The sequence below is a fragment of the Pangasianodon hypophthalmus genome, chromosome 21 (genome assembly GCF_027358585.1).
Source record: "Pangasianodon hypophthalmus isolate fPanHyp1 chromosome 21, fPanHyp1.pri, whole genome shotgun sequence".
Taxonomy (NCBI): Eukaryota; Metazoa; Chordata; class Actinopteri; order Siluriformes; family Pangasiidae; genus Pangasianodon; species Pangasianodon hypophthalmus.
This window is the reverse complement of record NC_069730.1, coordinates 3,592,458-3,610,461: the sequence shown is the minus strand read 5'-3', so window position 1 is coordinate 3,610,461 and position 18,004 is coordinate 3,592,458. Positions and strand designations below refer to the sequence as shown.

The 18,004-nt window shown below is 40.2% G+C and overlaps 1 protein-coding gene across 2 annotated transcripts in view; it reads right to left on the bottom strand.

The window, feature by feature from the left end:
- The window catches only part of atg5 (ATG5 autophagy related 5 homolog (S. cerevisiae)), a 64,827-nt gene that overhangs the window by 2,457 nt on the left and 44,366 nt on the right, over nucleotides 1-18,004 (bottom strand). The window contains exon 8 of one of the 2 annotated variants that reach the window (XM_053227547.1): nucleotides 15,934-16,052. The exons of the other annotated variant lie outside the window; for it this stretch is intronic. Coding sequence (XP_053083522.1) covers nucleotides 15,949-16,052 — 104 coding nt within the window. The 3' untranslated portion in view covers nucleotides 15,934-15,948. Of the gene's footprint in view, nucleotides 1-15,933; nucleotides 16,053-18,004 lie in introns of those variants that run through there. 2 annotated transcript variants of the gene reach the window in all.

Here is an 18,004-nt window from a genome sequence, read left to right as displayed (position 1 = left end):
TAACACTCATTGAGCCACAGCAGCACTGTTCCAGGTCTCCGTCCTGTTCATGCTGACTTTATGATGACCCAGAGGCATTCTGCAGACGGCGCTGGTCAATAAGTGCCAGAAACAAAACATAAGAGACGGAGAGTCAGCTGTCATGAAAACAAGTGGAAGAGCATGCCTGTTGTGTAATAGTATGATGAAATTTGCACAGGCTCAAACACCTTCTCCTGTTTCATTAGTTACTCTTTTGCCCTCTCGACCTGTCACCCCGGCCTTCTCCTTACCTCTTCGTGCTCCGATACACACTTTTTTCACCCTCATTTACACTCCATCCTCACCCCTACCTCATATGCCCAGGTCCTCAACCCCCTGGCGGTCTCCACCTCTTGCTGTCTCACCCTCGGGCACGCTCTCAGCTCTGATGGATTAGGGGACAGAGTGGTTCTATCCTGAGGGCTCCATGCAAGCCATCACATTGATTCATCTATTTGTTTGCTCTAATGTCCTCGTCTTACTACACCCTGTAGGGCGATGAGAGGGTCAGCGTCCATCTGAGAGTTATGGAGGTCAGGAAAACCTTCTTCACACCTTAAAGGAATAATTCATTCAAAAATGCTAATGTGGCACAGCATAAGTCCGTCTCAAATAGTATAATCCCATTTGCTTACTGCTAACTGGACCCAGTGCCTTCTATTCATTATACTGGATGATGGATAATGTTGCCTTCGGATTTTTTGAGACTAGTTCTGAGAAGACATCTTTTAAGTTTTAAGGAAGAATGTAAAATGTGGTTTCCTTGCCCCCTGCAGATGGATACAACTAAGACCGTTTATTGTGGTGTAACATCTGAATCCAGATGTTAGCAGACATAGGAGTAAAAAGACGAAGCAAGTCAGCTTTTGCCTGATTCTGTGTCACCCACACAAGAAGGCAATGATATGGTATAGAATACCTCAAGGTTCAGAATACCTCAAGGTTCACTTTGGCCCTCAGAAGAATTCCTAGTTGTGTGGGTGCACATTCCCATGGTGCTGCTCTCGGGAAATCATAAGGAGCTGTAATAAAAGGGATAGGCTTGGCTAACTACCCCTCCATATACCAAACTGCCCCTCGGGAATGCTAATGACAATAGGTTGGACAGGTAGGGTTTGTTATCTGAATTCCTCGTCCTACTCTTTCATTCATTAATTGAAAGAGTTTGTGAAAGGGAATGGCTATGAGAATTTAGGGATTTACTTCCACCATAGCCATGAATACACACACCACAGATCAATGGTTTCCATCTCTGTAAAATTTCCTTGCTCTACATTATATCAGAAAGGGCTGGTTAATTAGTTAGGTGAGTCAGCTGAATCAGGGAAGGTATCAGAGAAGGACAGGGTTTTGTCATGAACAGAATTGAACGACTAACATCGATGGTCAAAGAATGGAGATGACTCTGTTTGACACTGGACCCAAAAGTATTTCTGCAATCTTCAAATACTGCAAATATTTCAGCTAGCCCATTTGTTCCCAGCTTGATCACCTATACTGATCTTACTATACTGAGAATATTCCTTAAAATCTTTACAACTAAACTGATGGATGGACTTATCAAATTGTACAGGGTAACTGGGAGTGCTTCCTCACTCTGTCCAGGCTTGCAGATGGTGGATCATTAACTGACACTGCTTTAGGTGTAATTGCGTGGTATATTTGCCATTGACTGGGTGGTGTCCACTGTGTTTTGTTTGCTTCTTGTTGGGTATCAGAGCTGTCTGTGCTGTTTTACCTTTTTTACGAGCTCTGTGGAATTTACAGTGGAGCCACTCAGGATGGTCCCCCTACGCTTGGCTTTGTCACTCTCTCCTCTCTTATCTTCCCTCTCTTGGTCGCCGATCTCTTTCTGTCTCTGAGGCTATTTTTACGGCCTGATCTGCTCCCTGCTGGGGGGACAGCTTGTCCCAGTCTGGGTCCACCCTGTCTTCCAGAGCTGTGATTGTCCGGCACTAATCGGCAGAGGATTACAACTCTTTTACTGCTCTCCTGGGCTACCGTCAATGCAGTTCATCAATCAATCAACATTGTTAGCTGATCTACCAAATCAATGAATCTTCCAGTCTGTCAGAAGACAGGGTATAAAGTAAGGTGTTTTGCATGCAGTGGTGACTTGAATATTGTTCAGGAAATGCACATAATTTGCCAGTGAAGGAATCTTGCTTGACCAGATGCATAATTACAGTATTCTTTGTAGAGAGGTAGCCGTGCTGTCTGCTTCTGTGGCAACTGAATGTGCGCAGGACATGATTTGTACAAAGCTTCGGCATCTCTGTTTTTTCGCTGACTCTGAGTAAACAGATCACAGTATCAATTTCGATTCATTGTTTTATTAACCATCTCTGACTGTAATTTTTGTATAAAAAGAGAAGCAAATAAACAGAGGAGCAATCAGTTCCAAGCAGGCCCTGACCTTGGAACCTAGGGCCAATTTGAAGAGGAAATGCCTGTGGAACGAGCGAAAGATGGTATCATGCAAACAGCAAGCGTGGGAACCAGAGGAAAAAAAAAAGAAAAATCCCCAGACAGAAATTTCAAAGAAAGGAATCATAATGACGATCTCTCTTGCTGCGGATGTTCTCCTTTCACATACAGCTCACTTTCTTTTTCTCTTATTTCTTTATCACCCTCCAAAGTATCCCCCCCTCCTCTATCCAGTCCTCAGGTCATCTATCTCAGTCACTGGGCCCTCAGGTAAAGCTTGACCCCCCCATTGCTCAAGCCTGGAGCCCTCCATTAGTGCCGGTTTATCCACTAACCCCCCCTTGCTGCTTCAGGCTCCAGCTGTGGCGTTTATTTGGGGTTTGTTTGGAGAAAGGACTCTCTTAACATCCCACTCAGTGCAAACAAAGTGACATCTGATTTATTGAAATTAGCAATGAAGGAAATGCACTTTTATAAATCAATTGTCTCTCTCTGTCTCCCATCCTCCCTCTTTTACCTGCCCTGGCTTGTGCTGGGAATCCCATTTTTTTCCCCATGTGATGCACACAATGACAGACACACATGCACACACTCACACTTTTTGGCTACCTGTGTGCAGAGATCACTAGATGCCAATGTGATGGTCTGTGAAACAGCTTTAGCCTAGCTCATGGTCACCATTCTCTCTTTAAGCTCTAAGCCTCTTAACAGCTTAGCTCCTCTTTATCAGCCTCCCTCTTTCTCTCTTGCCCCTATCTCCCTCTCTTTCTCTCTCTTTTGGCCCTCGGGGTGCTCGGAAGGCACAACGTGCTTCCACAAAATACTCGCCCATTCCCAATGCCGTTATCAGTGAGATTGAAGTGAAAAAGACTTTCTTCGAATGGAACAAATCACCTCCATCAAGGAACTACATTGCCAAACATCTTTTATCAGTGTACTCAGAGACTTCACTTAAGAGAAAGTGCTTATTGTAGATGAATGAATTAATGAATTTATGTAATGCATATACATTATTGCTCTCATCTAGTCATAGTCATAAAGTCAACCAGCACTGAGTCTTTCAAACAGTGCATTATCCACAGCAACATGTAACACAGCTTTAGGTGTGTTTCCACTGGAGAAACCAGATTTTAGTTCCTAGTTCAAAGCTCCAGGAACATTTTAGGTCAAACTCAAGAGTAGATACCTTTCTGCAGATGGACTATTGAGTTGGAACTTGTCATACTGAAAGTATTTTGTGCATTAATTGTGGCAGAAAAGTAAAAAAAAGTACTTTCAGGATATGGGGCAAGTGAATGGACAACAGGCTCATGGTAATTTGAGGCTTAACTTGGAGGTTTCAACTACAGGAACCTATTCAGGAACACAGAAACTTTTTCATGATTGGTCTTTCCACTAGTGAAACCAGAGCTTATACTAGTTCCTAGGTCAAAGCTCCAGGAACCTTTTTTAGGTCCCACTCCAGAGTAGGTACATCTCTGCAGACTATTCAGCTTGCCAGACAGAGTGTTTTAATATTAACCTGATATTTGCATCCTATTTCATGTTTCATCATGGCATTCAGTGTTGTGCAAAACAAGAAACTCATACAGGAACTGTGTAGTTCTCATTCAGAAGACTTCCGGAACACTTTTATTTCCTCAAAATATTTAAGAGCCCTCGCAACTCAGTTTAGCAGCACACAGAATAAAATGTTGTAGTTTGTAGAATGTTGTAGAACTGTTGTGGAATAAACTTTTAAAAACTGGCATGTCTGATGTTTTGATTGGCATTTACATTAGAAGATAGGAGACTTTGTCTTTGTATCTCAACACTTCTTTCCCTGTTCTGCTACAGGCTTCCCAAATTGTTCCACTCTCTTTTTGTCTTTCACCATCTCTCATTATATTGTCTCCTACACACTCTTGCTCTCTCTGCCATACATTTGTTCACACGTGTATATATGTACACACGTCTGAACAGTGGAGACAGATCGGATGTGCTCAGGGTTGGGATGGGTAGGTGAAGTGAAGCCCCTTAGATTACGGGGCCATTCGTTGGGTTTAATCAAGGAAGGCCTTGTACTAGAAAAATTTGTGGCCCCCTTCTCTAATTCATCTGTCCAAGCTACGTCCTTGGGCTGTCTCACACACTAATGAAACAGTTCACACCCAGTGAAGGCCAACAAGGGCTGAGACATCATTCTCTTCTCTTCTCTTCTCTTCTCTTCTCTTCTCTTCTCTCTACATTGTTTAGCGTTAAGCTTCTCAATCTTTTTAAATTGGGTCTTTTCTCAAATCTTGTTATTTAAAATCTTGATGAGGATCTCACACCTTCTTATGTTGATGGTCTTATACCAGCCATAGTTACAATTTTTAAAAGTTTCTCATCAAAAAATAAAGAGTCAATGTTTTCTCATAAAAAGGGCAAGGAGAAAAAAGTGATGGAAGGAGAGAAAGGTGGATGAAAAACAGAAAGGTAGAAGTGACAGGGCAAAAAAGATTTCCCCTGGGTGCAGTTTTTGCCTTGATGTACTCCTCAGGGGAGACAACCCCTCCCCAACACACACAGACACACACACACACACACACACACACACACACACACACACACACTTGGCTTGAGTCAGTTGGTATGAGCTTGAAAACCATGGCCCCTTCTGTTGCAGCCTAATCAGAGCTCTGACTGCCAGGACGCTCCTTTATTTAATTAAGGGTAATTAGTGGCTGTCAAATAGCAGACAGGGTACGTTGTCCGAGAGAAGGTTGGAGATTTAGCACTGGAGCTTAATGTGTAACCACGGTGGTGCAGGAATACTGGTTGAGAGAAAGCTGTGTTTTCTGCTTTTACTTGAAAAACCAAGCGAGTCAGGATTTTGCTATGTTAGATAGTAATAAACAGCTCCATCAGGAAAATCCACAGTGGTAGAAAGTAAGTGTTTGAGAATGTGTGTCCTGGTTGGTGAAAGGGTTCTAGCATCTGTGAAAAAATGAAACGTCATCTAATCTCGGTGGAACATTATTAGTGGGATCAGTTCTTGTCTTCGTCCAATTTATAGTCGGGAGGTGCGTGTGAGCATGTGTGTGTGCTTGACCTCTTTATGACAGCTGAGATACAAATGAAACATTTGTCACGTCTGTGTCAACCTGCATCCTTCATCATGGCAAGAACATGTCTATAGCAGGAGATGGGATAGTCATATGATGTGCACACGAGTAGGTGTGTGTGTATATGTGTGTGTGTGTGTGTGTGTGTGAGTATACACATGGATGTGGGCAGGTCAAAAGCGATGCTGACGCAGGCATGGTTTTGTCAGTTGCTCAGTAGCCTGGGCAGCTCTAAAATACCAGCCAGGAGAGTCAAAAGACTCCCTGCGGTACCGCACACTCATTCACAACAACACACACATACACACACACACACACATACGCACACACTCAAAAACCTGGTAGCAATCGATTCTCTTCAGCAGCTGTTGTTAGGACAGGTGTCTTCACCACATTCGCCTCATACATAAAAAGAACTACAGGAATTCCTGCAAGCTCAAAGCTTTCCGCTCGCCTCTCCTCTTCTGTTGCGTTCCCTCGTTCTTTCTATCTTTCTGTCTCCCCTCTCACCTTGAAAGCTGGATTCGGTTTCAGCTTTTACTGCCTCTAAAAGTGGCATGGTGCTCCGGAGACCTTTAACCTGCACATTACGAATAGAGTCACAGTCAGGGGTCAGGTAGTGCAGAGCTTTCGTGTGTGTGAGTGTGAGTGGGTGTGTGTGTGTGTGTAGAGGGGGCTAATCCTCTTCTCAGATTCATTTGAGATGGCATTCTGGATTAAGCCTTGTTTCAGACTAAAGTGTAATTTCAACATTCAATTGTCTATCTAAGAAAATCACACTTTCAGAGTTATGTATTTATTTACTTTAGGGCCATATTTATTATTTAAGCTGTATGCACAGGCAAGAGAGCTGTTGTAGTGAATCTCAGCATGGTTGTGATTCGGCCATAGGCACAAGGCCGCAGGTAGTCACAGCCGTGCTGATATTCAGTACAATACAGCATGAACAGCATGATAGTGAGTGTGATATTGCTTTTAGACAACAGTTCTATAAACAAGTAATTAATATCAAGTAACTGACATTTCACAGACAATATGGCCAAATATTTTGGCTCCGCCAATGGAGATAGTTCACAAAGAAGCCACAGCTGGATAGAGTGTTGCGTTTATGTAGCGAACACAGACAAGCCGAGTGCTTGTTTACAGACTCTTGTTATTTTCCTCTTGTTCCGTGTAAAATGTAAAATGTTCCATTGCACCACTGGTTTTGCTAGTAAAACTATTGTCCAGTATTGTAGTATGATATTTTTGCCATATCACACACCCCTACTCAAGAAATCTGACCTATCTTGGATAATCCCTGTCATAAAAATTACGCAATTAAGAACATATTTGTTAACCTGTGTGTGTGTGTGTGTGTGTGTGTGTGTCTTCTACAGTATTAACTAGCAGAGGGGTGGCCCTGAAAGCTGATCCCTGCTGTGGCAAATAATGGTTAAAAAAAGAGAGACAGACACAGAAGGAGTGTAAGATTGTGTGTGCATGTGTGTGTGTGATCTCCAAAAAAAAAAAAATGACAGTGGCTGAAAGGTAGCAGCTTTCACTGCCCTTAAACAGTGCATGTGAGGGAGGGAAAGAGGGAGTGGGCTAAACGGGTTGAGTTACCGAGCGCAAGAGTAAGAAAAGGTCCAAGAAAAACAATGACGGCCGTTAAAGGGGACAATGTGAGTGTGTGGCGAGTGTGTCGCGTGACCCCTGACCTCTCAGCTGTTGCCTCGCTTGCTTTCCGCACGCCGCCGGCTGACAGGTGCCACTCTAATGTTTGCCAGCTTGGAATGGCTGGAGTGACTACACAAGGACAGGGTCATATACACACACACACACACACACACACACACGTAAACGTATACATGCGTAGATGAACACTTTCTACATGCGTTGTCACAGGCTTAGCAACACACACTAAAAATACAAAGGAAAGCAGGTGTGCGTGTTCTGAACGCTTTCAACCTCTCTCAACCACTGTGCGTTATGTAAAGTGTAAAGGGAGGGTGTGTAAGTGCGAGTAAAAGCCCTCATTCAGTGAGCACGCACATGTACACACACACACACACACACACACACTCTTTGGCAGGCATCCAGTGAATACTACAGCTCTGAGTGATAACATTATCACATGCTTACCACTCTCACCTACTGACACTGCCAATAAATGAGTAGGATTTCAGTTCGTATGTGTGTTCCTCTGTAATACCTCAGCGCTGTTGAATACTCAATTCAGATTGGTCAGAAGGTGTTGATTAATTTTCTTTAATAGCAGCACTGATAACAGTTCTGGCTTCAAGGCATTTATCGTGTCTATAATAACAACTCTTTCACAGGAAATACAAGTTATTTAACACATAATATTTCCACTTGTGGCAGTAGCGCAATGCATAAAGTCATGGAGATACAGGTCAAGAGCTTCAGCTAATGTGCAAATCAAACATCAAAATGGAGGATACGTGTGATCTCACCAACTTTGACCATGTGTCAGACAGGCTGATTCGAGTATTTTAGAACCTTCTGGGCAAAGAATGGTGCAAAAAAAAACAACTAAAAACATCCAGGGAGCATCAGTTCTGTGAGTGGAAACTCCTTGTTGATGAGAGAGATCAGAAAAGAATGGCTAGACTGTTTCGACCTGAGACAACCACTCTAACCACTCTTTAGAATTGTGGTGAGCAGAAAAGCATGTCAGAATGCATAACATACCAACCACTGTGGCAGGATGGGCTAGAACAGCAGAAGACCACAAGAAGAAGAATCTGATACTACAGTGGGCAGTGACTCACTGAAAATTGAAAAAAAATGTCATTTCAAGGCGTTCCCTTAATTAAACAAAAAACATATTAGTAAGAAACGACAAAATGCAACATCCTCTCAGTGTTCCAAAATGCTGATACTGGAGACTCCTTCCATAAATGTTAAATAAACATCTTACAGAAAACTTCACCATATCAACGATTGCATGTATCTGTTTATGCTGAGCATCTACCATATAAGTCGCTGTGATTTAGCTGTTACTATAGAAACAGAAAAAGGTATTATTAAAAGCAAATAAATATAATTCAGCTGGAACTACTGTCAGGGCTGCTGTTATAGAAAATTAATCAGCACCATCAGAATCAAGAATTCATCACTGCTGCGGTATAATCGAATAGAAATGTTGCGTTTCTCACATCACAGACTTGTGTCCTTTCAACATTTAACTCGTCTCTGTGTGTGTTCTGCGGTGGTGTGTGTTCCAGTCTGTGTGTTTGCTTCAAACAAAATCAATTTGCGAATTCAGCTGCTGATGGCACTCGGGCAGCTGCCGGTCAACATACACACGTCTCCGAGACGCTGTTATTGCAGGATAGCTTTGGTCAGTGTGTGGGGTAGAGGCAGGGGGTTTTGTCTGTGTGTGTGTGTGTGTGTGTGTGTGGCACTGTCTTTGACACCTTGTTCTCTAGGCCAATGGATTATGGGTGTAGTTGACCTTTCTATGATTTATCAGATGTGGACATTATCAGACAAAAGTAAAGCAGTGGATAGAAATGCAGTTCAGCAGTACCAGGCCAAAGGGGTGTGTGTGTGTGTGTGTGTGTGAGCATGTTTTTTTGGTGGGCTCCAAATGTCCCCACAATGATAGGAATATCTGGCAGTTTTGACCTTGTGTGGACATTTGGCTAATCCCCATGAGGAAAACTACTTTTTTTCCCTCATGAAAGAGGAAAAAAGAGAGGCTGGTGATTAAGTAATAACAGGACTTAAATTGTTTGATGGATGTTCCATGATATTAAATGTAGCTATAAATAGATAAAAAGCATTATGTTCCTAATAAATAAAATTTGTAATTGACAAATTGCTGTGGTATAAAATTAACAAAACACTTGGGGATATGCTTTTATAGGAAAATACCACCCTGTCTTTGATTATTTTCCAATAAAAGCATGACACAGATTGTTTATTCCTTTCATGCGTCATGATCATAAAAATGTTTCTCAATATTTTCACCCACCTTTGCACTCGTAAGTGCAATCTTCAGCTCCAATTCTTTCCAACTCAATAAAATAATTAGTGTGTGTGTGTGTGTGTACAGCACATGGGTTTCACTCATACTTAGTCATGTGTGTTTGCCTATCTTCATACTTTTATCTGCATCACAGCTGGCTCCAAGTGGACAAACACACATTTAGGGTCACATAGTTTTTTGTGTACGTGTGTTTGTGTGTGTGTGTACGGGTGTTTGTGTGTGTGTGTGAAAGAGAGATTGTCTCCTGTACTCCAGGTCACTGCTTCTTCAGGACGTTGTTGTGGTGAGTCACGCTAATGATTGCAGGTTTGGCTCTGCGACTTCCTGTGTTATTAGGCCTTGGCTCGTGTGTGTGTGTATGTGTGTGTTTGTGTGTGAGTGTGTGTATGAGTGTATGGCGTCATGGTGCCTCTCAGGGAGGGGTGTGAGTCATTCAGGTAAAGGTGTATTTTAAACAGAGTTACAGTGGCCAGTCAAGCGGTCTCCAGATTTGTTTGTCTTGGGTTGTCTTCTTACAGCAAACTCAACAGAGAGATTAAAGTTTGAAAAGTCTGTGTGTGTGTGTGTGTGTGTTTTCACATACCAGGTTTTCAGTTTTCACAGCTGAATATAGATACGAAAGTGTTATTGTGTACTCATGTACTCAGGGTTTCCTTGTGAACATGCTTTCTCTCTCTCTCTCTCTCTCTCCCTCTCTCTCTCTCTCTCTCTCTCTGTGTGTGTGTGTGTATATGATTCAGTGGTGGTAGATGAGTCTCAGAGAGATTGGGACATCCGCTCCTCCCTGTCCCGCGGGGGTAGTGTCTGTGTGAGTTTGTGTGTCTGAGCAGTGTAGTAATTACAGGCCTAATGTCAACGTTCAACAAATTAGAGGATCACACTCTGCTCTCTCTCTCTCTCTCTCTCTCTCTCTCTCTCTCATACATACAAATAGCATAAATATTCACAGTCTCTCCTAAATGATACTTTCTTACTTTCATATGTGAAAATTGTTGTCTCAGTTCTAATTATAATATTTGTGCATGTGTGTGTGTAGTTTAAAGGCAGGGTGTGTCTGTTTTGCATCTGAAGTCTGTTCTTTTTACAAAAAAATAATGTATTAATATCAGGGGCACGACTTGGCATGCTGTTATAGGAAAATAATCAATGATGAGGTGGTGAGATGAAGTAGACTTGCCCAAAAGTTTTCCTATAATATAACTTTCCTATAACAGCACATCCTGAAGTGCTTTACTCCTCTTCTACCACAGCAATTTGTCAGCGCTAACATTTCTATCTATCTATCTACCTATCTATCTATTCATCCTTAGTAGCTGCCTGGTCAGGGTTGCAGTGGTTTAAATTAGCGTTTGTTTATATTTTGGGGAGCCAACTAAATTTATTACACATTTATCGACAGATAGAAACTGTAAAAGCGGTATTAAAACCAGTCCTGTGTACATCTCTATTTTAAAAAAAAACCAAAATACAAAAAGAAAAACAACAGTTATGGTTCAGGACACGCCTAATTTGGGTTGAAATCTGACTACAGATATATATAAGAATATTTGGTGCACTAAAAAATGCTAAACTTCAGCTTCTGTCTCTGATTAGGAAAGAAAGAAAGCTCTTCATTTTGTTTCAGTCAGACTTCATGAGATCACATGCTTCTATTCATACACTTCACTAGACGCCTCATAGGTTCTGGTTCTGGTTCTGGCTCTGTTTACGTCCGGTTTTTAATCTGGCACAGAAGGACAAACATTCCTCATTTATGGCCATTTTCAGACAGACAAACTGCTTTCTGTCCTCTTTATTCTTGTTCTGGTGTTCCGGCCCTTTCCCCGATTCCTGCTTTTGCCTTTGTTCTATTGTGGTCTGTCTGATTTGGGAAAAGAAAAAACAGCAGGAATGTGAGCCGATGAGGAAGGAGAGAGTCATCAGTCCTCATGCTTTGCTGTCTCGATCTCACAAGCTATGCTCCCAACAAGTTGGAGGCAGCGTGCCCAAGTGTGCGCGCACACACACACACACACACACATACACACACGCACACACTCTGTACTACACTACTACACTAGCTATAATTAGTGCCGTGGAATGTAGTGACATAAGAGAGATGACTGCATCGAGCTGGCTTCCGCCTTTCACTATGGAAAGGGAAAGCAAGATGGAGAAGAATAATCTCATTAGAGACAAAAGTACTACTCAGTGAGAATTTGATCAAATCAGCACAATCTTCAAAAGTTGGAATGCTGCCATATTTTCTCCAACATGAAGTGCTTGATTGGCGTGAACGCTGCCAGTGAATGCTGGATGCCCGCGATAGGGGCAGGGACCTGCTGAGGTCATGTACAGGGCACACAGGGTTCGACAAGGGGGGGTGTGGGGGTGTATCAACATGCTGGATCATTCACGTCGGCCACTCCGGACACGCTTGCACGTTGACGGATAGTGTCTATTTGTCTCCATGGAGGCAGGAGAGCTCCTCTCCATTTCCTGCAAATATTTACAAAACGAAGCCTAATCAGACGAGGACGTCGCCATTGTAGCCTCAGAGCGGAGTGGAGGACATCCAAGACATCCAGCCTGAGAGCCAGATTAGCATAGCAGCACTGAGCTAACTTCAAACTCTGTGTATGATGAATAAGAATCAGTTTAATGAACACAATAAATGATTATGAATAAGGAGAAGCGTGATTTTTTTTGGTCTTTATTTCATCATGAACCAAAAGCTAAATTATTATGCTAAATTTCTCAAATATCAATGTTTGAATTAATAAAGGTCAAAAAAATGTACATTAGATTATTAACATTGGGCATCATTTAGCAAAGTGGATATGAATGATTGATCCACTTCAAATGCTATAATTAGGGAAGAGTTACTGCAATTTTATACACTGATTACCTGGTCAAGTTTAAATCACCTTATTTCAATGATGCGATTTTAGTGAAATTGTTGCGAAACTCAGTCATTTCATATTAATGAATGAAAGCAACAAAGTACAAATCAATACATTAACACAAACAAGATATAGAAGTTCAATTAGGAAATAAGTAAAAGCGCCCTATGAAAGAAGGAAGAGTTAGTGGTAGCTGAAGCGCTGCAATGGCTGAGCTGCATTGGAAGATTTAGCACTCGCTGAACATAGGATGCGCTCTTTCATCATTTGGGTGTAATTTTATTGTTTTCAGCTTTCTGTGAGCTTTTCCCTTACGTGGTGTTTTATATCACTATATACAAACATGCTTGGTAATTTACAAGTGATTGGCTTATATCAGCAAACAAACATGAACATGAAGAAAAGTGTGTTCAATTCAGTTGAATTCAGTCAATACTGCACAATCATTTACACACAACTTTACTAAAATATTGATAAATGAGGCCTATTATGTGTTAGGTAAATGATAATTATGGCCACACAACAATTTGGAGAAAAAAGCGAATGGTGTGAGAATAGGATATTCGGCTCGTAAATTCACACAGTAAATCCACAAAAATGAAATTGTTGCATTTTAAAGGAAGGGATTATTACGCAATAAGGTTCAACTAAGTATGAGTGTAAAGTGATGGCATCAAAACAGGTCTTGTTATTGGACTCTGCTGTAGGGCCACATGATGTTGTGAATATAGAAAAATGTGGCTGCAATTTCCACAAAATTCACACCATGATCAATGTCAGGAACTCAGAAAGACCCCTCAACAACAAAGTCATGTTTTAGCAGTTAAAATGGCTGAAAGTTGACGACCTCCCAGTTAAAAACGCTTAAAGTGAAACAGGAATGAGGTTCTTTTCAACTCCTCGATGGATCTAGAAATTTCCATCTTCTTTCATAAAAAAAGAGCCTAGATCCACAAAAAGGGAAAGTGCCATGTATTTTTTTTATTCCCCCAACACTTCATTGGGATTTTTTCCAAAATAAATGAGTGAAACATGTTGAGGTTGTGGAGAGGAAGTGGCTTTTAAACAGGCGAAGAGAGAGAGACACACACATGGCGGGCCACCATCGGAGCCAGCACTGTTAAACATACTTACTCCAAATCCGACTGTGTGTATTCTAACGGATAGACCACTGTTACTAAAGATGTATCTGTAAATGTGTGTGCGTGAGACACAGACAGAGTCTGACGGAGAAAAGTACAACAGTTGTCACAGTATGAGCAGTCCACTGACAGCAAGTAATCCACTCACAGAGTCACTTAAGACTGAGTAGTAAGTAAACACACACACACACACACACACACAGACACACAGACACACACACTAGGTGGGGTACATTGGATTGGGGGTTTTCTTGGCAAGTGGGGCAGAAATACAGTAAGTGTGAGGGACCTGACGCTTCCACAGACAATAGAACTGCATGAGACTCTCTTCAGGAAAGGAGGAGGAGAAAAAAAAGAGGGAAGAGAGTCGAGATAGATGAAAAAAAAATCCTTAAAATCTCAAGAATTCATTATATGTTATAGTAATATTCAGTGGTTATTTAAAAAAAAACATTATGAATCAGTGTTTTAACATTCTGCGTTAATAAAATTAATATTATACATTTAATTTAGATTTTATTACATTTTAATGAACTGTTTTTATGTTTTAATGTCTTATTGACTAAAATGTATGAGAGTGTGAATTAAATATTATTATTATTATTATTACTATTACTATTATTATTATTATTATTATTATACATTTGCATCGAAATGTTCTACTTTATCTCACATTTTTTCCTAATTTTTTTTTCTTTTCTAGATTTTATTTAACTGAATTACTAGTGTCATTTGTATTCATTTTACGTTTTTGATCAATTATATAATATCCGGGTCATTTTCTATTTTGTCTATGAATAGATGAAATAAAATAGAATTGTATAATATTCTCATCACTTGTATTCTTTTTACATATTAACTAACTGTATAATATTTGAGTTATTTTTATTTGTTTCCTACATTTTATTAATTAAACCTATAATATCAGTGGACTTTAAAACACACACACACACACACACACACATATATATATATATATATATATATATATATATATATACATATATATATATATATATATATATATATATATATATATGAATATCACGGTCAGTGGAAACACACAGTCCAGAGAAAACCTGTTGATGAAATCTACAGCTGCTGACAAATAAATGAAAGAATTATTCCCCAACTCGATTAAGTCTATCTTAAAGAATAAATCATTAATCAATGAACTGACCTGGTGGTAGGTGATCCAGCGGGCACGCGTGTCTGACCGCATGAGCACGTGGCGTGCATGCGTTTGTGTGTGTGTGTGTGTGTGTGTGTGTGTGTGAGACGGAGCAGTGATTGAGTGTCACTCATTAGGGGCCACCAGTAGGTTAAATAGGCTCATTGTCCCTCTGATGCTGATTAAGCAGGGACTCCGGGATAGTGGGGTCTCCGCTCCCCTCTCCTGTCATATCCATCCAAGACGTAATTTATCACCCAGTTTGCAGTTGAAACAAGCCCAGGATGGGCCACAAAGAGCTTAGGAAGGACATGGAAGACTTCATGTCTCAGTCTAATTTATGTCCAGGCTCCTTATAATACAAAAATCAATAATTTTAATTCAGCCTGTGTGTCTTGTTGTGGCTCTCCAGCTGGCAGTTACAGTGCAAATTAAGCTTCATATGTTTAATCAGGTCAAATAAGATAAAGACAGTTAATCTGTATGTAAATGAGTCAACGCTGATGACTCGCACCTACAATATATCGATAAGAGCATTACACACTCAGATTTAGCAGATGATTTTATGCACACCACAGCAAAAAAGGATCTTAGCAAGTAAGAATATCTTAAATACAGGTAAATTCATCAAATATTTCACTTTATCAGATTAGAAATATAAGATTATTAAGCCTATTTCTACAGATTGCTACTCATTTCAAGTGTTTCTAGAAAGAAGCAAAATTATCTGCCAATAAAATAAGATAATTTTAAGCTTGAAATAAAGTAAATTGAAGTAAATATGTCTAGAAATCGGTTTAATTGCCTTATATTTGTTATATAATAATCTCATAATAAGAAATATTAAATAATTTTTCTTTATTCGAGATATCTTCACTTGCTAAGATATTGTTTTTTTTTTTTTTTTTTTTGCAGTCAGGCAGAAAACAATTCAGGCACAGAGCTGAGCAGTTGAGGGTTAAAGGTCTTGCTCAAGGGCTTATTGGCTCTCAAGCAAATTTGACTCACTCACAACTTTCTGGTCACTAAATCAGAACCATAACCACAGAGCTACCAAACAGATTTTCTTTAAATGTGGCCATAAATGTGCGCTAAGGTTTGTGTGAGATCCAGAAAACAGACTAGCACCATAAACGACTTTTATTTTTTCAATTTTATTTATATAGCACTTTTAACAATAGACATTGTCACATAGCAGCTTTACTGAAATCCAGATGTAGATTTAGATCCTGAAATGAGCAAACCAGAGGTGACAGTGGTGAGGAAAATTCCCTGAGATGACACGAGAAGGAAACCTAGAGAGGAACCAGACTCTTCTGGGCGACGCTGGATAGTAGAATTATAAATCATTACAATATACAGGTGTCGAAGAGTAAAGATAAAGATTACTGAGTGTGCTGAAAGGATGTTCAATAAGACTCCTGGGCACAGGACAGTTTTTATGATTACAGCAGCAGCTCCTAGGTACAATATTACAGTATGCATGTAAAATGATCCACTCAAGTTAGGCCGTAACCAGCCCTCTTGCATCTCATGTATCCATTTTGCAGCAAGGAAATGGCATGGCTGAGTCAGCAAACCTTTGTATGAACTGAGCTGAATGTTTACCAGATTAAAATCCAAACTGTTATGTAGGGGAGACTGGGGATGGTTGGAAATCGTTGTAACACTTTTGAAAATCGTTTTACAACCAACCCCCCTTACACAAACGAGTAATAAATCATTATCTAATGCTATCATAATTAAAATATTATCACCCTATGCATATACAAAAGGAACATCATATGTACTTTGTTCATTTATTCACTTTTTTGTGTCAGACCTTTGAAATACAAGGTTCTTCCACTAAGCCAGTAAATCTGTTTGTCTTATGTGTTGGAGAGATGAAACAATCTGGCTTTCATTGATAACAAAAGGATCACCAAGCATCAATATATAGAAGCCAAAGGGTTCATTCAGCATGCGTGCCCTGACGCTAAAGGCTTCTACCCATGCTTCAAACTTTGGCGCAGTGGGAGTGAGAACAGGTTGGTTCAAAAGGATCAGCACCATGATATATTTAACAGTCAAAGACAATCAGCCCTGGTTTCCCCTAATGTTCTTTGGATATTGCAAGTTTCACTTCTGAATTTCAGACCATATTTTCCCAGGTAGCTCCCACTTAATTTCTTGCAATTGCAACTGCAATGAGGGTGAGTCAAATGAAATTTACGACAGAAATTAGAAAAGAGAAATCTGTGCACTTGTCAAGCGCTGGATCACATGCACTGAATCAAACGGACATTATGAAGAAAAATGATACACTTTTTTGACACCCATTTGCAATAAACAATGCATTCGACTCATATTTGTTCTCGTTGGAAATATTAATTTAACTCATTCTTCCAACAATGATGGTCATTCCTTGTGGACTACTCATGGCTTATTTTATTGGATGTCATATAAAAAAGTTGGCTTTTGTTCTCTGTCATGGTGATTAAATGACACCACCTTTAATATCACCAGTTCTTGGGTCCAGGTAAGATGGATTTTAGCACTTAAACTGAACCCCTTTTCCTGGCTGAAGGCTTAGCTCTTTTAAAACAGCTACCGGAAAACACTAAAGAACATTTTAAAGGAGTTTAATTATATATAAATGACAGATTGTTATAGGGTCTACATATCTTCCACTATGTAATACACCTCAAATCCAGAAATACACGTTCCAATATATACTTTATCTTTTTCTTTACCTCCTTCTAGCCAAAATGCTGCAAGACACAACTTTCATTTTTCCTCCTGCCAAATCTTAAAAGATTTTTATCACAAGTTCTTCACACATTGCTCTAACACACACTACGCAACTCGATCGTGTAGTTCTCTGGTTCAGGTGAGATCTGATAGCAACGTGTAAAGCGGTTTCTTTCCAGATGAAACATCTATTACGTCTATTATCTAGCGAAAGCTTCCATAAAAGAGCCAGTTTGTAACACAAACCCAGTGACCTCGAAACATATGAAAGTGAAATTGCTTTATTGCACTTCTGCGCTCTCCTTCGGGTTGCTTCATCAGGAGATTGAGCCGATAAGGTCTCGGAAAGCAAGGCCACCTTCCTCTGTTCACACACAGATAAAGAGAAAGGTAGAGGGATCGTGTTGCATGAGACACAATGCTGAAAGGAAGCATACAGTAGAGCTTTAAAAAGTCTCTGAACCCCTATTGTTTGTAATTTTCTATAAGTTGTTTATTAATAATCTGCGATGCAGGTGTTATTTGTATCTGCTGATCCTTGTTGATAG